Source organism: Mchenga conophoros, linkage group LG16, assembly GCF_057382185.1.
Source record: "Mchenga conophoros isolate Kocher_MC1m ecotype Shallow Benthic linkage group LG16, M_conophoros_male_GT1.1, whole genome shotgun sequence".
NCBI classification, from domain to species: Eukaryota; Metazoa; Chordata; class Actinopteri; order Cichliformes; family Cichlidae; genus Mchenga; species Mchenga conophoros.
In genome coordinates this window covers 8,998,401-9,026,353 of record NC_140541.1, presented here as the reverse complement: position 1 = coordinate 9,026,353, position 27,953 = coordinate 8,998,401, and the positions used below count along the sequence as shown (strand labels likewise).

At 40.3% G+C, this 27,953-nt stretch overlaps 2 protein-coding genes across 4 annotated transcripts; both read left to right on the top strand.

Moving 5' to 3' along the window:
* Window positions 1-5,040: 5,040 nt before the first annotated feature.
* Window positions 5,041-14,807, top strand: hao2 (hydroxyacid oxidase 2 (long chain)). Of its 3 annotated transcripts, XM_085249016.1 has the most exons (9): window positions 5,041-5,141; window positions 6,869-6,922; window positions 9,433-9,585; window positions 10,785-10,936; window positions 12,304-12,587; window positions 12,993-13,211; window positions 13,532-13,690; window positions 13,825-13,894; window positions 14,352-14,807. In XM_085249016.1, the coding sequence occupies exons 2-9, from the start codon at window positions 6,876-6,878 to the stop codon at window positions 14,405-14,407; spliced, it is 1,140 nt and encodes a 379-aa protein (XP_085105142.1). In that variant the 5' UTR covers window positions 5,041-5,141; window positions 6,869-6,875; the 3' UTR covers window positions 14,408-14,807. The 3 variants fall into 3 exon arrangements, with proteins under 3 accessions (XP_085105142.1, XP_085105144.1, XP_085105143.1); XM_085249018.1 differs by lacking the exons at window positions 5,041-5,141; window positions 6,869-6,922 and adding an exon at window positions 7,886-7,903; XM_085249017.1 differs by lacking the exons at window positions 5,041-5,141; window positions 6,869-6,922 and adding an exon at window positions 8,977-9,109.
* Window positions 14,808-14,932: 125 nt separating this feature from the next.
* Window positions 14,933-26,908, top strand: LOC146556253 (kelch-like protein 9). The gene is made up of 11 exons (XM_085249015.1): window positions 14,933-15,456; window positions 16,342-16,395; window positions 17,553-17,683; window positions 18,749-18,933; window positions 19,024-19,156; window positions 20,403-20,599; window positions 20,852-20,927; window positions 21,134-21,691; window positions 21,904-22,083; window positions 22,311-22,424; window positions 25,548-26,908. The coding sequence occupies exons 2-11, from the start codon at window positions 16,391-16,393 to the stop codon at window positions 26,045-26,047; spliced, it is 2,079 nt and encodes a 692-aa protein (XP_085105141.1). The 5' UTR covers window positions 14,933-15,456; window positions 16,342-16,390; the 3' UTR covers window positions 26,048-26,908.
* The last annotated feature ends 1,045 nt before the right edge of the window (window positions 26,909-27,953 follow it).

Sequence of the window (27,953 nt, the reverse complement as noted above, 5' to 3'; positions counted from 1 at the left end):
CGAGCTGGTGGGTAGCAGACGCCTCTGAAAACGTCGAAGCACTTTTGCAAATATGGGATATCTTGATAAACCGAGCAGATATTTGATGTTTACACAACTACTTTCTCGCCTGAAAATATGTTAAAAGTTTATTTTGTGACCCAGAAAGATTAGTATGAGTAATTTTAAAACTTAGTAGCGGCCGCCATTGCTGGAAACTGGAGTTTGGCTGGCTATGAATTCTGGGATATGGTAGTAATTTGGACAGCCTTCGGCGCGTCGCTGTGACGTAATCGGTCTACAAATGCGGCCTCAGGAGGATGCAGCCCATGAATTTGGACATGTCCAGAGTATAATCGCAGCCTTTGCGGTTAGAAAATTGGACTTGATCATGTCGCGATATTATCGCAAATGCGATATATCGTTCAGCCCTACTCTCTCTTTCTAGTCCCTGTCAGGACTCTTGCTGCAGCATTTTGGATTAGCTGAAGGCTTTTCAGTGAGTTTTTTGGACATCCTGATAATAATGAATTGCAGTAGTCCAGCCTGGAAGTAATAAATGCATGAACTAGTTTTTCAGCGTCACTCTGAGACAGGATATTTCTAATTTTAGAGATGTTGCGCAAATGGAAGAAAGCAGTCTTACATATTTGTTTAATATGTGCGTTGAAGGACATGTCCTGGTCAAAAATGACTCCAAGGTTCCTCACAGCGTTACTGGAGGCCAAGGTAATGCCATCCAGAGTAAGAATCTGGTTAGATACCATATTTATAGGCTTTTCAGGGCCGAGTACAATAACCTCAGTTTTATCTGAATTAAGAAGCAGAAAGTTAGCGGCCATCCAGGTCTTTGTGTCTTTAAGACGTTCCTGCAGTTTAACTAATTGGTGTGTGTTATCTGGCTTCATGGATAGACAGAGCTGGGTGTCATCTGCATAGCAGTGAAAATTTATGCTTCTAATGATACTGCCTAGGGGAAGCATGTATAGTGTAAACAGAATTGGTCCTAGCACTGAACCCTGTGGAACTCCATAATTAACCTCAGTGTGTGAAGAGGACTCTCCATTTACATGCACAAATTGGAGTCTATTAGATAGATATGATACAAACCACTGCAGTGCAGTACCTGTAATACCTACAGCATGTTCTAATCGCTCTAATAGGATATTATGGTCAACAGTATCGAACGCTGCACTAAGGTCTAGCAGGACAAGCACAGAGATGAGTCCACTGTCAGAGGCCATAAGAAGATCATTTGTAACCTTCACTAAAGCCGTTTCTGTGCTGTGATGAGCTCTGAAACCTGACTGAAACTCTTCAAATAAACCATTCCTCTGCAGATGATCTGTTAGCTGTTTGACAGCTACTCTTTCAAGGATTTTTGATATGAAAGGAAGGTTGGAGATTGAGGATCCTTATTAACTGATATGTGGTATGATAGGTTATTAGATAAAATGCCTTATCATGCTTCAGTATGATAAGTATAAGTATGATAGTATGACTCAATGTACGACGTCAAGAAACGTGGTCTTGGTCATGCAGTTTACCTAAAACTTAATGAGAAGCTTTTATTGACAAATATTAAATTAGTCCTTTTGTAACACTGAAAATTATATGTGGAATTTCAAAATGCACATCAGTTGCTCTGCATGTTTAAACCCAACAATCCCACAAGGACAAATCAGACATGTGGATTATCATCTTCTGGCATTACTAACTTTTGCAGACAGTAAGTAGTACTACATTTATACTTATACGACAAATATATATGTCAAATACTTCAAATTCGGGAGTTATTAATACATGAAAAATTAAACTGACTTTAGGACAAGGAACAACATGCTCATCATACTCACTGGTCAAGCACTAGACCACACCTGTCCTTGTAACCTATAACTTTGCATTCAATTTATTCTTACAGCTGAAGGTTCATGTCTGCTGTGACTCTAACACAAACTCTGTCTAAAGACACACAGACATACACATAAATACATGCCAAATCAGGTTTGCGGTAGATCCCGTTATAGTGTCTCCAGGAGGAGCAAGCAGTAACGGCAACTGTGTTATGGATGGTAACAACCAAAGTCAACAACTGGTTTCTGACTGTGGTTAAAGAGGAACAACTTGTCAAGAAATTAACATTAAATAAAAGTCGCAAAAACAAAAGTTAAAACTCTCCTGTCATCACGTTTTCCTCATGCTTAGATTCAAAAACCAGTTAACTTCCAGTTTTAATGTCATGTCAAACTAACCCTCTCCTGAAGACAGACTCAAACTCTGACTTGTGCATTAAGCATGCATTTAAATTTCAAGACGTCATATTTCCTTATAAATAATGTCAAACATTAGCATGTGACATTTACCACAAAAAGTAAAACTTAAAGACACTACAAAAAGAACTGGGTAAGAAAAATGATGTTTATTAGCAGCATGGCAAACCTAAGTGGATGTTAATGCTTTAGCTAAAACCCACAGAAGAATTCATGGTCATCTCATTCGACTTTTTATAACTTAAAGCCCGCTTGAATGAGTCTTTCAAACAAATCAAGCCATGTGCTTCTCTCCTTTAAGGGAAAAACTGAGCACCCAAGTTTAACACAAAACACTACTGCCCCTTGATAAAAAAGTGAACAAATCTGCTGCCAGTGTGTATGGATTAAATCATAAGTCTGAAATGGCATGACTGCACACTGTGAGTTATACTCAGATCTGTCCCAGACATCAAATGCTCTGGACATCCGTCACTCAGCCGCTACATGACATTTATAGCCGCTGATGTGTTCGCTACTTTGCCTTTACTTTGATACTCAAACCAATACTTTCCACTGAAACAAAGAGACACAAAAGTTATCCCAAAAAATACAGAAAAGGGACAAATTTTATAAGTGGTCTTGATTGTCTCCCTAGCTAGCATGTGTGTCAGATCTTAAAACCATGATGCACAGTTTTGCTGCAGAGACAAATGAAGGGCTGCATGGATTTGCAGGCCTATTTGTGGACTCTGTTTTATTTAGTCTGATAATAAACCTGAGAGAGACAGAGGTGGAGGAACTCGGAGCCTCGCCAGGGCATGATAACACCTTGGCAATTCAACACACATGTGCCGCAGCATGCTGGGCCACAGCCTTGGGGCAGAGCCTCAGCCAGCATGTGGAAGAGGTTTTCCACTCAGCTGAACATCCAGTACCTCCAATACGAAGGCCCTGGAGCCAGACCTAACTCTGTGGTATTAAGCATCGAAGCCAGCTGTGGATTAACACAATTTGCACCTCCTCTCGGTGCACAGCCACACCTCCCCGTGCAGGTCCTACTCGTCAGATTTAGCCCTTGGGTTTACCTTCATGGTCTTTATGTTAAAGCTAAAATGAAATTTTAAAAAGAGAACATTTCAGGGACATGCCATACACAGAAAGACAGGCTTCTCTCAGGAAGCCAGGTCTTGTTACTGAAGATATTGTATTTACAAAGAGCAAATTCAATTCAAACGCTGAAGCGTAATTGGAGCGAGAGAATCTAATTTAGCATCGCTGCACCCCACTGCTGTTTTAAAATGCTTGAACAACTTTTTGAGGCATTTTGTTACATCCAGAATGAGCTGAGACACTGTGGCATTCATACCATTTTCTCTCATATCTTTCCATCAAGCCATCACTCACTGGTGGGGACCTAAACATAACAAGCTTATTATGTCAAAGGTTGGGACATCTGTGTTTTATATACAGAGATTCTTAAAACACCTGTCATAGTGTCCCCACTCCACTCAACAGTTTGACATTTCCAGGAAGAGTCTCTTATCTCACAATGCTTTTTTTTTCTTAAATTCGATGAGATTTGGATCAAATCTATTACTGTACACTCGTGTTTAATAATCCAACTAGCTATTACAAAGCTATTCTCCTTTCTTGTGCAATGAAGATTCAATATGGAAGGGTCATTCGTTTTACTTTGCTTAAGAGCTTTTCAGAGGCGCACACACACACACACACACACACACACACACACACACACACACAGTCACATAATTGTTGACTCTCACAAAATATTCAAAACACAAGAAGGAATGGTTTTCAAGAGGAGAAAATAAGCAAGAAAGGGGAAACTGGAGGAATAGAAGGAAAGAGGAAATGCTTTAAAGAGTGAAGCATAAAGAAAGGCAAAAGAAAAGGAAGGAGTGTTTATCGGGAGGAAAAACGAAAGGAAGGAGATATGAAGATAGGAAGGAGGGTTAAAGAGCACATGTGAGAGAGAAAAGTAGGAAAGTTGGGAGGGCATCAAGGAGGATGAAATAAGCTTCAAATAAAAATCAAAAATAATAAGGGAGGGATGTCTGAGAATAGTCGTGCCTTTGCTGAGGAGACAGGATGGCTACATGGCATAGACCATAGGTGTCAAACTCTGGCCCGCGGGCCAAATTAACAACGTTTTGTTGTTTAGTATTAAGCTTTGCTTGTTCCATATTCAGTTTTCCAGCAAAACTTATTTGAGTCCATAAGAAAAGATTCATTCTTATATCTGGAGGAAGATTTTTTTTCAATGAATATTAATGTTAGCCCGTGACTTTGTTCCAGTTTTGAATTTTGGTCCACTGTGTATTTGAGTTTGACACCCCTGGCATAGACAGTTAAGGGGATTTTCATGCAGCAGTGATTCTGGGGATTTTTCAAAGATAGAAGGAAGCTTTCATACAAGTATAAAGAGATTCTGTCTCATTGTACAACCAGTCATATTCTTCTGATGTGCCCACAGCCTCCCCGTGTTTCTGTGTTAATGAACTGTTAAACTTGAAAACTTGCTGAGACTTATTTGCCACAGTTTAAATAAAAAAACAAGAACAGGAGGTGTTTGTTGCTCCAAGTGTTCTAAGTATTTCTGCATGTCAAACACTAATCGATATTGTGAGTTTGGTATATTTATGAGTGATGGATCAATAGAATTGACCTGACCAAGCTTTTGGTGGTTTTTGGCACAAAGAAAGACCAGCAAAAAGAGTGCTGACAAGTGGCTTAGCTGTTGTTGACCCACTGTGGGCGGAGCCTCACACTGTGAGAGAGCTTGTGGTGGGGGAGGTAGGATTCGGGGGCTGCACTGCCCTTTGACACGACCTTGCCACATGAGAAGGGAACCAACACCTACTGTAGGCCTGCCAAAGAGCACAGGTTAAGGTAAGACACTGAATTATCCACTTCAGCAACTATCTACTTACACTGCCTTCCCGTTATTGGATTCATCTAAATGTAGGATCTCAGGATTTAGCCGCCAAATAAATTAAAAACAGCAAAGTGTCAGTTTCTGTTGACTTCTTGGTGAGCAGCATTACTTAAGCCAGTGTACCATACACCAACCTACTGTATAACAGTAGCTCATTAAACCTTCAAATTGCTTTGTATCTTACATTGAAAACCAAACACCAGGTATTCTAGAAATCTACTTGGACAATGTGCTCACAGCTGCCATTCAATGGAGCTAAATAACTGACACCTTTCACAGTCTACACAGGACAGAGGCTCACATTCATCACACACATTCAGCCACACTTAAAAAACTGAACCTAAAAATAAACATAATATCTCAGTCCTGCCGAGCTGTAAAATAAACAGTGCAGTAAAAGCAGGTTATTTTTGTGTTTTACACATTTTTAGTAAACATTTTTTTTAAAAAGGAGATAAGAAAAATCTAACTGAGCAAATTATCCCATTTGTATTCAAGTATTTTTATTAAAAGGTTTAAATAATACATAAAAACTGGGATATTAATACATTCACGTTTAACAGACCTCTGAGCGCAGGGTTGAACAAGGTTTATTCCGTGTTGTGCTGTAGTCTTAGATGTATAGTGTTCACGGATGACAGACATTAAATACAAGCTCTTTATCTGGTTTGCAGATGTTGACTGGAGCTTTAAGAAAGGACCTTCATTCAGTATTAGACTGCCCTCAAGTGTTCATAGCTGAAAGCTATTCTGAAAGGTTTTCTGTTCTAAAAGGTTTTTGTAGGTTACTATTAAATAATACTTAACACAGTGGATTAACTAAAAACAAATGCCGCCTTATCTCTGGATATGATTTAAATTCACAAACTTTGTCTTCACTTTGGTGAAAAATCTAAAACAACCAATTCTTTAAAAAATAGTAGGCACAGCTTTTATATCTCAAATGCTAGTAGACGTAAGTATAGCAGCATAGTTACTATATAGCAGACACAGCAATAATACTTTTTAATGCACCTTTTTTCTGACAGCGGATGTCAGAAAGTGTTATTTCCCAACAGACATTGGAAATAACAGTTAAATTAACTGTTTAGGTGAACTCCTTAACTAGTACACATCAATTGTTTTAATTGATATAAAAAGAAAAAGAAATGGTGTACAAAATAACAGAACTACTAACAGTATTAATTTCTGCAGTGTTGTTATTTTATATGTATGGATTTGAAGTGCTAGTAGTATTTAGTATTTAGTATTTATTTATTTATTGTCATTGTCAAGAACAATGAAATTGCGTTTGGGGCTTCCATACAACCCAAAAAAAAAAGAAGAAAATAATAAATACCCCTTAAAACCCAAGTGTACATATTTAACCCAGTACATGAGCAGAAGTCAGAAAAAGTATCAGTACTATTAGCTGTAATCGTAGCAGTATTATGTGTAGGAAAGAGCTGCAATGTCCGTTTGTCTGGTGGTTGTAGTTGTAATACTTGTAATACTACTAAAATGTAGCAAATGTAGCAAAAGAAGCAGTATTAAAAGCACTGGCATAGTACGAGTGTTAGTGCTGTGGAACTAAAAGCAATGTGGGTCACATAATTGGCAGTAACGGTAGCAGTAGTAGTTGTAGTAACAGTATTGCCAATAATCATGTTGTGCTCACATTTTGGTTGTGGTCTGTTTACAGGTTATGAATGTGTCAGGAAAGAAGCTCTGCTAAAAGAATGAACAATTGTAATCGGTGAGTAATTGATACAAATTTAACATCCGTTTTATGCTTTCTGTCTCCCGATTCATTGACTGCACTGCCAGAAAGTTTTTGTCAAGTTAGCAGGGATTGTAAACACATTAGTTTTCTGCACAAGTCGGCCATCCAGCAAACAGCCTCTGGATTCCAGCTTTGTTCAAGCTTTGGATAGTTAAATGGTCTTAAATGTCATCAAAGCTTTCTTAGCAGTTTTACAACTCCATGGTGTTTTCATAAAACGTAACATAAGAAAACCGTTTTAACATTGATTAAATTTTTATGGTCACGTTAATAAGTTAATAAAGACAGAGCATGCAGGTTTTCTATATCTAAAATTTAGATACAGTGTTAATTACTGTCATGGATAAAAGAGCTAATGAGTTCATTTTCAAAACATTTTGTTGCTTTTCTTATAACAGTTTATCAGCTAGTTTGTCGTCCTGTTTCGTCAGACCTTTTTTTCGTTGCTGTCACTTTAAACAGAGAAATTCTTTCTATTTTATACATTTATTAAGATAAAAACATATTTCGTAGCGTGAGTTGAGAATGACATTTGTTTATTTATTTACTTAATTAACTTTTACTTACACTTAAGTTCATTAGTAACGCATCTCCAGCTGGAACGAACCAAAAACAAATAGTGTGTGGGGGGGTTCTGTTTGTACAAGACAGACTTCAAGACAAATATAAACATACAGAGAAGTGTCTTTGGTTTTTAATTTGTACTTTAGACCCAATTAAAACAGTCAAACACACTTTAATTATTAAAAAAATATTTTAAAGTATCTAAAAATGTTTTTTACGGGAGCCTAAAATTCAATAGGCACGGCCAAAGATTTTGAGATGAGTCACAGGTTGGTTCGGGTTTAACGCTAAGAGCTAACAACGTCATTCAGCACTTCTTTCTCAACTGTCCCACCTGCTAACGTGCTTGTATCAGCACACCGAGAAAGGGGAAACGGGCACCTGTACCTGGTAGGCCCATGTTCATGTCACAATTACAGCTTAGCCTTCATATTGGCTAAATTTAAGCCTGTAGCGTGAAGACTCAAAGGGTCTATGCTGTGGTCATAAATGGACAGACGTGGTTATTAACAGATAGGCCGAGGCATTTAATCAATGCTCAATTGGTACTAAGGTGCCCAAAGTGTTCTAAGAAAATATTCCAAGATGAATCCATGTATTCACAGCTGCTCTTCTAGATATCTTAGTTGTAATGGGTAGTTATTTGAGTTAGAATTGTATTCCTGTCAGGACAAAAGATTCTGGTTATTCACCTCTGACCTCTGGTATCAACAAGGCATTTTCTTCCAGAGAACTGCTGCTTGCAGGATTTTTTTTAATTTTTTTTTAGCCCTGTAAAAATAAGAGATGGTGGTGCTGGAAAGTCCCAGTAGATCAGCAGTCTCTGAAATACTCACACCAACCCATGTAGCACTAACAAGCCTGCCATGTTTAAAATCACCTTTCTTCTCCATTCTGACGCTCAGGTTGAGCAGGTCATCTCATGTCTACATGTCTAAACGGGTTGCTGCTTTGTGATTGACTGATTAAAGACATTTTCATCAACAAGCAGATGGACAGGCGCACCTAAACTTTTTTTCAGCATAAGTATGTTGAGCATACCCTCATAATTTTATGCTGACTGTTAAGAACATGTAACAAAACAGGAGCTCCCACCTGACAAAAGCCCCTGTTGTATATATGTTAGCATGTAGGATCCTGGGTAAACAGTGAGTAAATATGTATGCCCATATGCTGTATGTTCCATCTGGACCACACGACACTGTCAGATGCCTCTCGTCCTCACTATAGTCGCAGTCATCATCAGCACATTTCCAGCTTGTGTAAACACAATAAGGCCAGGGGTCACCTGCTGGTCGCTTACACTGTCAGCGGCTCTCACAATGCCGCAATGAAAGTTTGATTTTGATTGAGACAAAAGCAAAGGTAGGAAAACAAGAGCTTGGATGCAAAGTAGAGGAAAAAGGAAAACTAAACCAGTTTATGTTTCTTACTCAGATGTGCGGAACTTTAACTGGCGGGTCATCGATTGCACTGCATTCACTGATAGGAGGGGCATTTCAGTTTGAGCAGCGATGTCGCAATAGTTAGTGCTTCACAGAGGCTGTGTCCTTTTAGAGTAGGGGAATTTTGTTGTTGGAATATCAGTAGCTTGTGGTAAGTCTTGAAGCTGTAACTTTACACATGCAGAGTGACTGGGGCTGTTTATCTCGCATGCAATGCAGAAAATTCTGTTTAGCCGGTTGAGTGAACAGATAAGATTAAGCTGTGATGAAGTCAGCAGTGCTTGGCATTGACCAGCAGTAGAACACTAGAAATCTTTATTTTCAGTCAGTCACTGGCTATATAGCATGTTGAAATGCTTTCATTTAAAATGATATGCACAGATCTAAGAGTACACATATCAATGCTTGATTGTATTTTCTGCTGCTTTGTTGCCAAGATTACACTGAAATCTGAAAAATTCTGCTCCTACACAGAGAGGGAGTTTGTTGTGGAGGGATGCAGATGGTATGCCTGACAGACTTTGAGGAGTATGCTAAGGAGCATCTCTCAAAGGCCACCTGGGATTATTATGCAGCTGGAGCAGATGAATGCTGCACCAGGGACGACAATCTGCTGGCTTACAAAAGGTACAGTGAGCAAAATAAAGTTGATCCAGACATTCAAGGTTATTGCACAAGCATAATGCACGTGTTTCCATGGTGATTTTTTTTTTTACAATGTTTGTCAGACCGTCTATCTAAAGGCAGCACAAAGGAGAAACATTTTTTGACCTTCATTGTGACCACAGACATGCAGGCAGCACTGCAGTGGTGCAGCTTCAACACACTAAAGAAATAATCTCTACATTATGAATAGAATAGGAGCAAACACAACTGAAAAACATTTTCAGTACCGAGCCAAAGATCATGTGAGTGCACGGCCTGTTTCTGTGGACTTTGGATGGCTGTAACTGATTACTGTAGTACAGTTTTTGTTGCTGTGATACCAAATAATCAGTAACAGGCTGTTTGGGTTTTACTCAGTGTTGACGCTGCACCGTTCCTCCAACTTCCTGTGGTGAACAGTTTGGAAAGTTGCACTACTGCTGGGATAAAGAATTTTGGGGAGGATGTTTTCTCCCGTGTCTCCTTCTGCATTCCTCTCAGCTTTTCTAATGTCTCCATGAAGACTGATAAAGTGCCTATTTTGTAAAGTCACAGTGTATGTTTTTGCCACGAGTCTGTTACCATTTTGCAGATAACTTTTGTCCCTTTGAGAAATGATCACATTGGATTGTTTCCTTAATATATCACCAGTAATAGCTTTGGGGAAAACAGAATCCCCAAGTCCTCTTCACATTCAGAGGAATATAACTTCATTAGGAAAGTGTCTGTGTAGGTTCTCAGTCATCCAGGTCGTAATCATCCAAGGAGCTTGGAAAGAAAAGCAGCTAAGCTAGACTCGTCACATGAGCCAAGGCGTAAAAAAGGGTTTGTGTCATTTTTCACTCCTTTCCTCGTGTAATGAGGCACATGATCAGTAGTGGGTCAGCAGCCGTCTTAGGGACAACTCCCACTAGAGCTTTAAATACCTGGGACCGTCCACCATTTGGTCTTAGAACTGAAGAAGCTTCTCGGATGAGCGTTTAAACGTCTTCAGGAAACTTAAAGAAGTCCAGTTGCTTCCTTACTGATGTGTTATCATGACAGGGTTTTGACCCTGAGACACATTGTTTTTAAAGTGAAGCTTCTGCTGAATGAGTATACACAATACAGTAAAATATACAAAGATTTTCTCGTACCATGTGATCTTATTAGTTACATGTTCGACTGTGCTTCACGCTCAGGATCCGTCTGAGGCCTCGTATCCTGCGGGACGTGTCAGTGAGCGACACACGGACCACTGTGCAGGGGACAGAAATCAGCTTTCCTGTCGGTATCGCACCTACTGCCTTTCACTGCCTGGCCTGGCATGAAGGAGAGGTAGCCACAGCTCGGGGTAAGGACTTTTGTGTCAAGATTATGTGGGTCGGTGAATGGCTTTCATATCTATATGAATCAGTCTTTCTGTTTGTCTGTGTGCTTTTTTTACTCACTAGATTATTTTAAAGTATAAGAGTGTTTCACACAGAGTTAAATCCTTGCTAATTAGTGCTTAGTAGCAGCTAATAAAATGGTAGAATTTAATTGACTGAAGCGCAGATGGCGTGAGCCTTGGGACAAGCCGTTTTTTGTCAGAGAATTTCATTGGCAGCTTAACTGTTTAAATGGATTGGATTTATATAGCGCTTTTCAAGGCACCCAAAGCGCTTTACAATGCCACTATTCATTCACTCTCACATTCATACACTGGTGGAGGCAAGCTACAGTTGTAGCCACAGCTGCCCTGGGGCAGACTGACAGAAGCGAGGCTGCCATATCGCACCATTGGCCCCTCTGGCCAACACCAGTAGGCGGTAGGGTAAAGTGTCTTGCCCAAGGACACAACGACCAGGACAGAGAGCCCGGGGATCGAACCGGCGACAGTTACAGATACGCTTCCCAACCCCCTGAGCCACGGTCGCCCGTGTTTTTAAGGGTGTTTTTACACCTGTAGTTTGTTTCCTGTGGTCTGAATCAGTTTCAATTTGTAAATTTGTAGCTTTTTCCCATGGTTAGATTGTTACACAGAGAAAAATTGAAGTGAACTCCAAGCGAACTAAAAAGCATCATTATACACAAAGTGAGAACATTCACTGAGCTTATAGGCCAAATGTGTCTGGGGCAAGAGCAACAAAAGTGAATGCAAGAGAAAAAGTGCCATGTTATGGACTTTTGGAGACTGTGGAGAAATTACATTAATTTCACTGCTAGCTGGCATCTATGGTACCCTGATACATTCCAGCATGCAAAGCATACATGGCTAGTGAAAGGTGTTTAGCTCAAACTTGTAATGTACTTCTGGTAGTTGGATCAGAGTTGAACTTTGGTTGGCACTCGTTCACACCGTAAACTAATCACTCTGGAGTTCGTTTGGAGCCCGACTGAGACAAACTCCTCGAAAAGCTCTTGGTGTGGTTGTTGGAGTTGTTTTGGTCCACACCTGAGTATGATTACCGTGTTGACACCTGCACAAGGGAAACACACTAAGGGGGAAAATGAACCAGTGTTTGAATTAAACACACTAAACACTGAAAACACTCTAGGAGGCTTCAAGCCTAATATTTCATAACCCTAAGCCTTGAGATGTGTGTTATTGAGAATCTCACCCACATCTGCTGTGGACACCAAAAACACTTTTTACATGAGGCTGTAAGTATGCTTTTGCTGTAAAGTTGGACATTTAAATGCGGGAGTCATAGTAACACCCCAGCCTTCATCTCACAGCCACCGAGGCGCTCAACACCTGCTACATCACCAGCACATATTCCACATGTTCAGTGGAGGAGATCGTGGCGGCAGCACCCAACGGTTACCGCTGGTTCCAGCTGTATGTGTACCGAGACAGGAAGCTGTCGGAACAAATGGTGCACCGCGTAGAGACGCTCGGGTACAAGGCGTTGGTCCTCACTGTCGACGTCCCCTATACTGGAAAGCGCCGCAATGACATTCGCAACCAGTTCAAACTTCCACCACATCTCAAAGTAAAGAACTTTGATGGAGTATTTCAGGTAACAGCCAACAGTTTTCTCTATATTCATTGTGCTCCAAAACATGCAAGTACTTTTCTAAGAACACAAAATGAGCTAAGACAAAGACTACTCATATTCAACTGTGTTTTTGATGTTGATTTTATACCGTCATAAATGGCACAGATGCAATCGTTGCCCCTTGGCAGTAATTTCAATGCTAATTTCTAAGAATCTATTACCTTACAGTCTGGAGTACAGTATTTGTCCATCAGGAAGGTGGACTTCAACTTAAATGTACAAGATATCCAAAGTCTAATGTTACTTAAATGCACCAGCAGTGTCAGAGTTGTCCCATTATTGCATTTTCAGTAAAAACAGCACATTTATAAACCAAAGTGAACACTTAAGAAGAGTTGTACAATCACAAACATGCACTGTAAGCAGGAGACAGCAGGCCCAGAGGAGTATGGGATACCAGCGAACACCCTGGACCCCTCAATCAGCTGGAAGGACGTCTACTGGCTACAGTCCATCACACGCCTACCTATCATTATCAAGGGTATCCTGACCAAGGAGGATGCTGAGCTGGCCGTGGAACATGGTGTTCAGGGCATCATCGTGTCAAACCACGGGGGGAGACAGCTGGACGGAGGCCCAGCCTCGGTACTCGCTGACCACATTCATTGCTACATTCTTTTATTCAAGATCATATTCATAAAATGTACGATAGATAACCAGTGAAAGTCTGGGATTATTAGTCTTTTTGTTTACCTCTTCACAAAACAGATTTTCAGTCTATTTCACAGCATTTTTCAAATTATGTTACCGCTTCACAGCAGTAAAATTTCATAGCAATAACCCGAGCTGCAGAAAGTACGGGGTTTCTTTTTGTTTGTTCACTCATTGACCTATAGTAGCTTACTCAGATACATATCTGAGTGTTCAATGGTGCAGTAAGGTTATCTCTGTCTCTGTTATAACAGATTGATGCGCTGCCAGAGATTGTGGACACTGTACAAGGCAGAATTGAGGTCTATGTTGACGGAGGAATCAGAACAGGAAGTGATGTACTGAAAGCGCTGGCCTTGGGAGCCAAGTGTGTTTTCATTGGCCGTCCAGCAGTGTGGGGCCTCGCATACAAGGTACGATTATGACAGCACATTGAGGTGTTTGTTTTCATTGATTGTAGTAATTATTTAGTTAACACCAAGTACGCATTTGAGATTACAGAATTCAATTTGCTTTTAATTTAAATATGCCCTGTGTGATCTTTTAGGGAGAAGAAGGAGTGAGGGACGTACTGCAAATCCTAAACGATGAGTTCCGTCTGTCTATGGCTCTATCAGGTGAGTCTGATGCAAACTTGAAGGACATGGCTGTAATCATGCTAATATATAAACAGGCTTTAGGGAACATTTCAGCATTATTTTTATTACTGTTTTATCGATCGTGGCTCAAGAGTGTGGAGTTCGCCTTGTAATTGGAAGGTTGCCGGTTCGAGCCCCGGCTCGGACAGTCTCGGTCGTTGCGTCCTTGGGCAAGACGCTTCACCTACCGCCTACTGGTGTTGGCCAGAAGGGCCGATGGCGCAATATGGCAGCCTCGCTTCTGTCAGTCTGCCCCAGGGCAGCTGTGGCTACAACTGTAGCTGCCTCCACCAGTGTGTGAATGTGTGTGTGAATGGGTGGATGACTGGGTGTGTAAAGCGCTTTGGGGTCCCTAGGGGGGACTAGTAAAGGCGCTATACAAATACAGTCATCCACCCATACATTTACCATTTACCATATATGTTTATTGATCCAGGTTGCAGGAATGTAGCTGAAATCAACAGGAACCTCATTCAGTTTTCCAAGCTGTGACCGCCAGCAGAGGGCAGCACTGAGGACAATTATCCCACTAAACCAGACTGAGACTTAAACAAAGAGCCTGAGAATTCATTATAACAAAAAAATAAACAGAAACAAGTTTACCTCACGCAGTACATGAAAACAACCATCATCAGGAATAAATTGTGGGACTTCTGATATATATTCATGCCAGACTACATGAGTGAGTGAGTGTTTTAGAAAGCTGGGAGTCAGTTCAAGGTTTATCAAGCTGTTTTAGATCGTGAAGGGAGGAAAGGATGGAGGCACTTGCCATGAAAGCTTTTTTTTTCTATTCTGCTGTAACGAATCAACATGAGTGCACTCTGTACACTGTGGTTTGAAATGCTGCCATTTCTTATGGCTGAATAAACTCTAGCATGTGGCAAATATCTGTTGCTCTTTCCTGGATTTATTAATTTCATGTGATAACTGAAGTGTAGTATCTGATCTGATCTATATGAAAATTAATGTTTGAACTTCTAATAAGTGGATTAGCTGCAGGTCAGGTTCTCATCAGAACCAGAGAAGTTCTAAGTTGAAAAGTTCATGTTGTCTGTTGTCACTGCGTTATGTCTTGTTCAGTATGTTGCATATTTTTGGCTTCCATTCATCTTTTAACTATAGACTTTAAAATTTGAACAGTGCAGTTACTCCATTTGCAAAATCATGCAAGCACACAAGGTCACTAAAGGCCCTGTGTGTGTCAACATGATTCATTAAAAACCTAAAAGCAAAAGCAGCTTCTGAAATAACTTTTCTTATTTCGCTGACATGATCTGAAGTGTGACACTGTCGGGTGGAGAGCATCAAAATGCGGAAAGAAACCTAAAGTGAGAAAGAGAAGTAGCACAGGAAGTAACTGAGGTCTTGGTTAAGCTAAAACGGTGAAGCTCACTCAGACGCTTCAACTCTTCAACCAGCTGGCACAGTGGAGCAGACATTTTCTGCTCAGTCTTTCTTTTTAGAGTTTGTTTTGGATCAACTGCCAGGCTGGAGGGAGGGCTCGGGTCAAGTCTGCTGAGGAAGCTTTCTTCTTCCAGGTAGGTCACTCACAAATGTCCCTTTTTTGTACTTTTACAAAAGTGCAGGTGAGGCAGCTGCACAGTACACAGCAAAGTGCCACCAAGTCGTGTGCATATTTCAGCTGTACAAGGATGCTACAGAAGTGTAGCGTTTCACTTATTTATAACCAGTTACCTAGATATTATGGGTATTAAAGTCTTCTCATTATTATCATTATTATTAAGAGTTGAGGTAAACTGCAGGTGTGCGCACAATCGTTGACAATGAGCTTTATGTACGAGGTCAATAAAGGTCGAACGCAACAATATCAACCTTTCAAAAAGCAAAACCAAAGCGTTTGTCACACAGCTGATCTTATCTGCTTATCTGCTAACAAGCATGCTAATCATATTTTCAGATTGCTGAACAGTAGCTGTGAAGTTGGGTTGGGTTTTGTGCATAACAAGATCAAATATTACAGAATTTTTCACAGACTGTACGTCAGTTTCAGCATGCACATTTGAGGTTTTCTTCACGAGGAAATGCGAGAGCTGTGATGGGAATGATGACGAGAACATTTGAAGTGAAGTTCAGTGAAGGTTGTGTTGTCTGCCATCATGTGAGGCCACATCAAATATGCTGTGAAAAAACAAGAATGCTGCAATAGGAAACTTTGAAGCAAATCTGACTAAATTATCATGCGAGACCAACAAAACAGCCTAACAGAGAAGTGTTATTTCTGTGTCGAATCCATACTCACACAAGTACAAATCTTTGCCTAACTTAGAAAAGCATTGCATGCGGACCTAAGCTAGAAAGAATTTACTGTAGTAAAGTAGACACCGCAAAAAGGTGCTTTGTGGTCCGCAGATACATTTATGCAACACCAATACATTGTTACTTTTTTTTATTTCTTCATGTAGGAAGTCTCATCAGCGAAACAACAGTCCTCATCCCCAAGAGGCCAATGACATGGGGTAAGGAAGGTTTTCATCATTACATTAGATCTCATCATTTCTCATCTGGTTAATCAATATTCAACACTTTTGTGAAACATACAATAGAAATGAGTTGAGGATATTTTTTTAGGTGAAGGTTTTAGAAGAAGGAGCAGAAGAAAATTCTTTAGAGACGTTTTTACCAGCCACAACAACGAGGCTGACGTTTTCACTCAGTGTGTGTGTGTGTGTCTGTGTGTGTCTGTGTGTGTGTCTTATGGGAAAATGTGGTTGTGGAGACACCTGCTGCAGCAGGAACACCCACCCGAAAAAGCAGTTTTGAGCTCATCTGCAGGTGTTTTCATGTTTATATCTGTATGAAGACAGATTTTGTCAACAGCTGAGAGCGTTGCAATCACAAAGCTGCAGAGTGGAGGTTGAGTTTAAAAGATGAGTGTGCTCTGAGAAGTCTCTCGTTGTGCACTTTCACCGAAAGATTACTCATAACTTGTAACATATTGCATCTCATCACACGTGTAATTAGTAACCAAGTTAGGATCTGCTTGTCTATAGTTGCACTTCGAAAACACGGGAACATGTTTTTGAGCGGTGCTCTGTAGATTGTTGATGTGTCGTAGATTTGGATTTTATTCTATATGTGAGGCCACGTCTTCCTATTGTCGATGGAACAAACATGTAGATGCCTTTTCACCTGAGTGTAAGACCCACAGCAGGAAACCGTTTTAAGAGGAGACATAGTGCACTTTTTAAAAAAAAGTCCACTGCTTCCTCTTTTTCAGGCCACAGGACACGCACTACAAAACAGATAAGGGACTTTTGCAAATTAGGCCTTCTCCCAAGAAAAAAGCATCATTAATCAAATGTTTCAGATCTGAGATGCTTTGAGCGGTAGAGAGGGTCCGCTGAAGAAAGCAGCATTTTTACACGCTTCTAAGAGGAAGTGCTGAGAGCCAAAACACAATGAATATTCCTACCAATTAAAAACAGTGTAGCTGAAACCTAAAGTAAACTCACCAGATGTTTAATTTGTGACCTTGTTTGCACTAGTGCACATAATAAATTTATAAAACCATATCCATAATTCTGCAACATTGTTTGTCACTTCGTAAACATCACTTTGTAAAATGACAGCTAATGACAGACCTGTTCTTTTACTGTGAATCCTTCCTGTGCAGGGCGAATGGAGACGACAGCGGGGCAGGTAGGCTGAGCCGCAGACTGTCTCGTCTAGGCAGCAGGAATCAATCCAGGGATCAGAGACACCCGGCTCAGCCAGAAAGACCTCCTCCTCCTCCTGTTCAACAAGGTGAGTGTCCATGGTGACACAGAACTATCAATGTCAACATTTTGTTGCTGCTGAGTGAGCCCTCATCTGGGACTCTCCTCAGCTCTTTCCGGGACAGTGGCGCGGCTGCCCCTCTGTTGGTCTTCCTTGGTCTCTTGTGTTCTGGGGGCCTCTGGATGTCTGGAGTTTTGATTTCCTCCATACCCGCTTCATGCCCTGGAGGACGGGGCTGTGGCCCCCCCACACCCTCTAGCAGATCATTACATGAAGGAACCTTTTAAAAAAAACAAGCGCGTCCATGCTCACAGGTGTACACACGGGTGATCACACCCACAAACTACACCCTTTTTGGCTCCTACCTCAAAGCACACTGTGTTCTGTTGATCTTATGTGCTGCACAATAATGTTTAATATTTAGTATTTACTGTCATATTCCCATATATCATTGTGATGTTGTTTATTCTATTACTCGTTCTCTTCTGCTTGTTTTCTTTTTTCTTTCTCAACAGCTGATCCAGGTGATTGATATATGCATTTTTTTTATTTTTTTTATTTTTTTTTTCCCTGCCCGTTCTGTTGGTTTTTGTTTTTTGCCCTTCTCCCCCGTCCCTCTTCTCAGCTGTTTCTCTTTCCCTCTTTCTTTCTCCCCTTCTTTCCCCCAGTCAAGTCTGTCCCGTATTCAGCAAGTGAAAATAAAATAAACAATAAAAGGTGAATCAAATGGACCACTACGGCAAGGCTGGGATGGTCAATTTGGTAAAGTAAATCCGTTGGGCATCTTTCTTTGCCTTTAGACAATAATTCTGATGGCAAAAGAGCCAAACGGGACAGGCAAAAAAAAAAAAAACAAGTCAACATTTTGTGTTTAATAATGTTAAATCTTACCTTTTACAGTAAGATTTCTGCTTAATATGTGCTTACTTTGGCTTTTCGGATTAGATTTTGATGCTAAATCTTTCATGTTTCCACTGCAGCAGAAATCCATTATTTGTTCTTAGCTGTAGCTCAGTGTACCTGCAGCATCAGCAGGAGTATTGGCTTCTCTCACCTCTCAAATTCAGTGAAATTTGTGTTTCCCCTCCATAGATGACAGACCAGCTCCACCAGCACTTATTGTGCCTCCTGCTCCAGCTCCAGCACCAGTTTTTGTTCTCCCACCACCCATGGAAATACCACCTAAACGCCCTGACAAATCAACAAAGCCCAAGCTTCCTCCCCGGCCCCTGTCCAAGGTGTTCAGTAGCACTGAACATGGAGAGGATGTGCTAAAGGTCTTTATTACTGTCTGAACAGCTGTTTGTTATTAAATTATTTTGAAGGTTCATTTTAACAACTAACCCATCGAATTATTTTCCCCAAAGGGCTTTGATAGTTTTCGGGGAGACGAGACGCTCTGTGATGTTGTCTTAGTTCCTGGAGATAGCAAGGAAAAGTTTCCCGTCCACAGAGTCATCATGGCTTCATCCAGCGACTACTTTAAAGCGATGTTCACAGGTTTGTTTTCCTTTCTATCGTTGAGGCACTGCATTGAGAAAGAAAGGTAACAGTGACATTGTAGTCATCATACAAGTGCAGTTTTGTAGGAAGGAAGTACGTATGTTTGTAACGCAGTGCAGCAGACAGAAAAGGTTTTCTGTTTGCTTAACTCAGACTTACTCTTTAGATAGATAAACATTAGCAAGCATCTTAAAACCCCCAAAAGGAAGTCTGTTTAGAGATTCTGGCTCCTCTTTGCTCACAGCTTCCTTTGAGGTGAGATTTTCACAAAAGATATTTACATCTGAATACATAATTAACAATTTCAATTCAATTCAATTCAATTTTATTTATATAGCGCCAAATCACAACATAAGTCGCCTCAAGGCGCTTCATAGATACAGAGAAAAACCCAACAATCATATGACCCCCTATGAGCAAGCACTTTGGCGACAGTGGGAAGGAAAAACTCCCTTTTAACAGGAAGAAACCTCCGGCAGAACCAGGCTCAGGGAGGGGCGGGGCCATCTGCTGCGACCGGTTGGGGTGAGAGAAGGAAGACAGGATAAAAGACATGCTGTAGAAGAGAGACAGAGGTTAATAACAGATATGATTCAATGCAGAGAGGTCTGTTAATACATAGTGAGTGAGAAAGATGACTGGAAAGGAAAAACTCAATGCATCATGGGAATCCCCCGGCAGCCTACATCTATTGCAGCATAACTAAGGGAGGATTCAGGGTCACCCGGTCCAGCCCTAACTATATGCTTTAGCAAAAAGGAAAGTTTGAAGCCTAATCTTAAAAGTAGAGATAGTGTCTGTCTCCCGAATCCAAACTGGAAGCTGGTTCCACAGAAGAGGGGCCTGAAAACTGAAGGCTCTGCCTCCCATTCTACTTTTAAATACTCTAAGAACAACAAGTAGGCCTGCAGAGCGAGAGCGAAGTTCTCTAATAGGGTGATGTGGTACTACAAGGTCATTAAGATAAGATGGGGCCTGATTATTTAAGACCTTGTATGTGAGGAGCAGGATTTTGAATTCAATTCTGGATTTAACAGGAAGCCAATGAAGGGAAGCCAAAACAGGAGAAATATGCTCTCTATTTCTAGTCCCTGTCCTTCCTATTTGCATAAACTTCATGTTGTGCGTTGTTACATCTTTGCATCTTGCTGACTGTGCATCATGCCTACACAAGGCAAATCTTCTAAAGCAATGCAAATACATGCTTTCTGTCTCTTTTTGATCCTTGCTTATTCTTGTTCAGGAGGCATGAGGGAGCAGGAGATGAGAGAGATCAAGCTGCATGGGGTCACTAAGTTGGGCTTAAAGAACATTATAGACTTCATTTACACATCCAAAGTGAGCCTCGACATGGGCAATCTTCAGGACACACTGGAGGCCGCAAACTTCTTGCAGGTCATGCCAGTCCTGCGGTTTTGCAATCAGCTTCTGAGCAGTGAGGTGAGCACTTCTTCTTTCAGTTTAAGGTCACATTCGTTCAGGATTCTGCTAATTATATTCAAGTACACTGGAGGCCTAGCTAATGAGCTGCCAAATCCCTCTGATTGCTTCTTTGTCCTTCACATGCACTCAGGATCAGAACATAATATGACATTGGAAGGGATCCATGGCAATGAATGACAATGCAGTATAGAGCAAAGACTATTAACTCTATCTGTTTGATGACTCTATTTTCTGTGTTGTTCATTGCAGATCACTATTGATAACTGTGTGGAAGTTGAGCGCATAGCCACAGACTTGCTTCTAGAGGACGTTCAGCAGAATATCGGTAAGTGATATGATCTTTGATTATCAGTGGTTATTATTTAATGGTTATTAAATGTTTCCAGTCATCAGCACTACCTGAAATAAGCATATCTATCCTTATATCATCCTTATTGTATGTGGCCCCTCATTGTTAAATAGAAAACTATATCTAAAACTCTAATAAACTTGGTAATTTTCATTGATTGTTGATTATCTGTATCACAACAGGTGAGTTTGTGAGTCAGAACCTCTCAGAGTTAGTGGAGTGTGGCCGCTACCTTGAGCTCTCGGAGACCAGCATGGCCAACGCTCTTGCCAGCAATTCGCTGAAAGGTTTCTCGGAACTGGAGCTCTATCATATTGCAAGAGGATGGCTGGACCACGAGTCTGCCAAACGCCGAACTTCTGTTTATGCCTTGATGCGGCATATTCGCTTCCCACTGATGAGCCCCAGTGAGCTGATTCAGATCTCTCAGGATGATGAAGAAGAAAGCGACTCTCTGATGCGCTCTGAGACAGCCTGTGTGAACCTCTTGCTGGAGGCCAGTAACTACCAGATGATGCCTTACATGCAGCCAGCCCTGCAAACAGAGAGGACACAGATAAGGTCAGACGCAACTCATATTCTGGTCCTGGGTGGTGTAATGCGACAACAGCTGGTGGTGAGCCGGGAGTTAAGGCTGTACGACGAGAAAACCGGCCATTGGAGGGCCCTGAAGCCCATGGAGGTGCCACGCTATCAGCATGGTGTGGCTCTTCTAGGCGGCTTTCTCTTCATTGTTGGAGGTCAGAGCAGAGTACACACATAAACATACAAACAGCCAATTTAAGCCATGTGTTCATCTAATATGAGTATTTAATTTTGTATAAGCCAGCGTTTTTAGTTCAAGCATCATCAAAACTAAGCATGAATAAATGATCTACACTGATATGAACAGGTTGTAATTGGCCTTTTGTTGCAATCACCAAGGTAACACTGAATCTTTTCGACTTCTCAGGTCAGAGTACTTACGACACAAAGGGCAAGACAGCCATAGACAGCGCCTACCGCTACGATCCACGATTTGACAAGTGGTTACAGATTGCGTCACTCAATGACAAGAGGACTTTCTTCCATCTCAGTGCCCTGAATGGGAAGCTGTTTGCAGTGGGAGGAAGGAACGCCTCAGGAGAAATTGGTGAGCTGTAATAAATTTCTTTTTCAGTGTAAGCTAGTAACCGCTTCCTTTTTACCATTCAGTTCTTTTTCTACTAAAAAGTAACGTTTGAATTGTTCAAAAGATGTTTATGGACACTGCTGCTATCACTGATCTGTTATAGCTCTCCCTATTAGGATTATTTACTGCCATTTAAAAAGGTATTTGCTGAATAAATTGCATAAACATCCCTCTGTGATTTTGCTCAGATACGGTGGAGTGCTACAATCTGAAGAAAAATGAGTGGACCTTTGTGAACAGTATGGTGGAGCCCCACTATGGACATGCTGGAACAGTCCATGAAGGCCTCATGTACATTTCAGGTAAGACAGCAACAATTAACCCTGTTAAAACAAATCCTGCAGTATAAGATTATAAAGTAATTACTAGCATTTACAGATTTTTCCACCTTTTTTTTTTAAACATGAGAAATAGGCTGTATTTACACCTTTAATATGACACGATAAGTCCACAATTAGTGATAAGTCCTGCATTAAAATCTAAAGTAAATACAGTTAAAGTTATACATAAATAGTTTAGAAACACAACCAATTCACTAAAAATGAACTTATTTAATTGATTTATAATTTTATAAAATTATGAAAGCCCAAGTGGTCACGCTGGAGGATTTCTACTGTAGCAGAAGCAAAGCTTATGAAATCTGTCTTAAATCTAATTTAAAATCTTAAAGGAGCTTCAAATACAGGTGTGTTCACTTCACCTGTTGAGAAAAACACAATCCCCAATCTGACTTTTAGTCAAAACTTGGTACTAACAGCACTCTCCTGCCAATTAAAGCTTATGTCTTACAGCAAGATTCGCTAGTACTTATAGCATAAAGGTAAGCTTTGTGTATTTTAACAGGAAAATGCCAAAACTATTTACATATATTTAATATTTCACCATCTTTTCAGAATCCCAGCTAGTGAAAAGGTTTGCAAAACTTAATTTATTATTTAACTGTATTCACCTATTATTATTATTTGATTCAAATTATCTTCATATCTACAAATTGGGTGAGTGAAAGCATTTTTTCTCATCCTGTTACATTTTCAGCTCTTGTGAATGTTTAATTTTCTCAATTTGCACGATTTCAACATCTGACTGACTTTTTACATCATAAATGTTATTGTTTAGTTCACTTTTGTCGTTAAAATGTAGATATATGGGAGCATGCTAGCAAACTAAATAGTAAAATGTAACCATTCAAAGCAGATTTCAAAAGGTTAAACACTGTGCTGCACAGAAGAGTGTTAAATACCACTGAATGGAGTCTATTTGTCATTATGTTTGCAATGCAAATGACAAATGACCACATAACCATTTCGAGAACTGTTGTTTCAGTTTCATTTCAATTATAGATTTTCTATAAGAGAGAGCGATCAGTGCCATGGTCAGAGTTAGAGGAAGATTCCTGTTGTCGTTAAAGAAAAAATGAGGAACTGACACTTAGGCAAGAGGTTGCAAATGAAACAGTTAGCAAGAAAGGTTTATAGAGTGACTGTCTACAGTTGTATAACAATGATACTTGACTTCTCCCTTTTTTACTGAGAGTTATCAATAACAGGTCAAATTTGTGTTTGAACCATGCGCTTTGAATTGGTTCGTTTTAATATATTTTTTATTTTTTGCTCGTCGAGATGTTTTGTCAAAGTTTTAAAAGGGCTGTCTGGAGAGAACAAGAAAACCCACCCTGACAAAATGCATTAGATAATGCTTCACGGCTGACCTATTTGAAACCACTTCCTGTTGAGATGCACAGTCTCATGAGCGGCTCTCACACATTTCTCAGGCCTGTTTCTTAGCAACCTTGGACAGGAAAACAGCTTTTAGAGTTGAGAGCAGAAAGACGGGTTTCACTCGTGAATCAGGAAACCTGTAGTTGAAGGGGACCACATCGCTTTGCAACAAAGTTCAAACCCACAGTCTGAAGTTACAACATATATCTGCATTATAGCAGTTTGAAGACAACAGCGCATACTTTACTTGGACATCCACACATCCATTCTCTTTCTACCTGAGGTTCTTTGAGTTAGACAGTATGCATGTCATCAAGAAGCCCACAGTGGTAATGCATGTAATTTGGTGTACGATTACAAACCACTGCTTCAACAAAAGGTTACCGAAGTATTAAACTTGTAAACGCTAAACAAAGCATTCACCATTTCTTAAAACACAGACTTTCACTGTTCACTGTAGTTCAGTTGTTCGCTTGTTGTAATTAAAATAACCTGATTTCTCAATTATTGAATTAGTCGTTAGGTGTACAAGGATCTAGGGTTATTTTTCCTTTTCAAGAGGGCAAGTGTTAATTTTCTGACTAATGGATCATTTGAACTCTAAAATAAACAAGACAAACCTTCACCTAATGACAAAACAGCCACTGCTCTGGATGACAAACACCTTGGCATTTATAAATAATAAGCAAAAGATCAAAGAAAGAACACTGGCATCGCATTCATGGTGTGAAAGGAAGGACGTTACTCACATCTGTTTTTAATGTTCGGCCACAGGAAGCAGTGTGTCCATTATCTCATACTCTCCTGCAGACGTTCACGTACATATCGATCTTATAAACAACATCTGCTGTTTCACTAACTCTGTATTCTTTTTGATTAAACACATTTTAGTTTATTTATTAGAGATAGAAAGTAACAAGGTCACCTTACCTCAGTACTTCAATAAAGCATAATAATTCTTGCAGTTTACTCTAGTATTTATATTATTCTTTAACCATACTAAATTTCACAGTGCAATATTATACGACATATTATAGCTTACAACATTCATTTGAAAATTAAGGCAAACATGGATTTTTAATATTTACTTTTCATACATATAACAAAATAAATAAATAAATAGCATGCTCTGGGCAACTTGCACTAACTAGACCATGACCTCCTCTGTATATCAGAGTATTCTAGAGTCAAATGTGAGGCAGTCTATTCGCAGCTAAAGCTTGCACCACGTTGGGTCATTTAACAAGAAAATGATCCCAAGCACCCTGCAAATCTACAGCAGAATGGCTAAAAAGGAGAAGAATCAAGGTTTTGCACTGGCTCTGTCAAAGTCCAGACTATGTTAACAAATACAGACAAACCTCAATGAACTGAAGCAAATGTTGTCTCTAAATGTTATCAGAGACTGATAGGCTTACAGAAAACAATTAGGCTAAACTAAAGATGGTTCTAAATGCTGTTAAATCATGAGGTTTAGGTACTTTTTCACAGGATTTCATAGAGTTCTGCAGAAAAGATTTTTTAGCATGACTGTACCAACTTGTATTAGTACAAATAATATCTAGAGTCACATCATATCAGTCAAAAAGAACATTTTACTGGACAATGAATAAGTAGGATTTTTATTGGAGTATTTTGAAGCAGTGGTATTTATGCTTTTACTTGAATTAAATATCTGTATACCAATCCTGTTCTTGTGCCAAACAGGCGGCATCACCCGTGACACCTTCCAGAAGGAGCTTTGGTGTTACGACCCGGTCGCTGACACGTGGAGTCGACGGGCAGACATGACGGAGCTCCGTGGCCTGCACTGCATGTGCACTGTGGAAGACAGACTCTATGTCATGGGCGGAAATCATTTCCGAGGCTGCAGCGACTATGACGACGTGCTGGGCTGCGAATACTACAGCCCTGACACAGACCAGTGGACGGTGGTGTCACCAATGCCTCGGGGCCAGAGCGACGTAGGTGTGACTGTGTTCAATGGACAGATCTATGTGGTGGGAGGATATTCCTGGAACAGCAGATGCATGGTCGACATCGTGCAGCGATATGATCCAGACAAGGACGTGTGGGACAGGGTGTTCAACGTGCTGGAGCCTCTGGGGGGGATCCGTGCCTGCACAATGACAGTTCATCTGCCAGAGGGGTCAGTAGATGAGGCTCAGATACAAGATTGCCCACTTCCCACAGCTAAGAGCTCATAGCCACAGACGAGGGGGTTTCCGGCTGTTGCTGCTGTGAGACCACAGCATGATGAAATTTACCTGCACGCTGTGGCGAAAAGAAGGCAAAACAGGAAGTAGTGTGGGTTGCAAACACAAGTTGCATGTGCAAGCAAAGCAGGCTAGCTTACATTAGCATTGAAGACTTTACTCGTACTTACAAACACTGTGCTCTTGTTAGTATCGTTTCCTGTCCTTTCATTTACTGCCAGCTATGTGGCACCCCAGCTAATCTGTTGATTATGTAATGAATATGCATAATGTACATAATGCCTAAACGAAAGCTCAAACCCACCATCCTGATCAGTTTGACTGGACATTGATTCACTGGACACTGAAGGCAGCAAGTCAGAATTAGCGGCAAAATCATCTTTTCATATAAATTACACTGAAAAATTGAATTAAGAGAGAAAATCGACATTATTTCAAATGCTATTTTTGTATAGTTTGTAATTCTGTAGGCTTTTTTGATCTATTTATTTTATTCCATCTCTAAACCGAAAGGAATTAGCTGAATCATTTGTGTCATGATGACGCATGGATTAGGTGATTAAAACACCACAGGGTTTTGGGCAAACATTGGAAAATAAAGAAGTTTTTATGGCACAGAGTCATAAGATTTCAGCTAGACTGTAGCGTCAAAGACAACATTTTGGGTGTGGAACTTCCTATTAATCAAGCCTGTATCCACAGACAGTCATGCTTTCACGAGGTTTGTTTCTGCTTTTAAACACAATGTAATGAGCAAAGATGTCTGTTAATGCTTTCCATTAAATTTCATGCTGCAACACAGAATCGCATTATTCGCTGTACGCAAAGTCCTCTCAGCCATTAACACATCAGACTGTTGTTCCATAGATACAAAGAAGCTCACACACATTCACTCTTTGGTGTTTGATGTCAGCAAATGACGATGAAACTGCCCTTGAGACTTTATCCTTCACCTCCTCAGCACACAGCTATCTTATCGGCTGCTTTGCCAAGGTCTTCCAAATAGAAACACTAACATGCAGTGCAGGAGTGTGCGTGGATGAACTGTTGCGGTTTCTTTTTGTGTTTTTAAAAAGTCAGCCAAAGTTGCTCTAAGCGAGTGCTAGCGCTGCACTTCACTGTTAGCACTCGTTTCCAGTATACTGACCTAATTTTATTAAACTGTTGAAAACTTAGTGTAAAAAACAAAGCTTCTACATCGGAATACACAATTAGCCTATGTGTAATAGGATATGATGCCGGAAACAGTGTCATTGTCAGCTATAGGTCAGTTCTAAGAAAGGTATCAGCTCTATATATGATGATTGTGGTGCGACCATTAAAACCCTGTAACACCCAGGAGTTTCCAGCCCAGTGACCAGTGTACCCACTGCTGAATAAACAATGGCCGACTTTATAATAATAATTCATGTATATGTAAAAACAAAGTTGCCCATCTGGCAGACAGATGTTACCTTGAAATGTCGGCTGTTTTTTTCTTTGGCTCATGTAGCCTTGCACCTTTCTAGACAGACTTTGATACTTAATCATTGTTAGTAGAGTGCACATCTCATCTACTCGTGTTTCCCCTTAAAGAATCCCTATAAAACCCCTCCTTTGAAAATCTCAATAAAGCAGAAAAACAAGTCTGAAATAGACTTGTTTATATCAGTATGCCTGGACGGTAACATTAAAAAGGTTTTTTTCTAATATTCAACCATAGTAATCTAACTGAGTTTTACATAGTAGTTGAAGAAGTACTCCATAGTCTGCAGGCATAAATAGTTAGAGAAAAGGGTTAACTAGCAGCCAATCAAGCAGTAAAGCCAATGTGGAAATGCCTAAAACTGCATTTCTTAAAATGGCCACTAGAAGTTAGCTAAAAGTGACCTAATCCAAATTGACAACCTCCAGAATT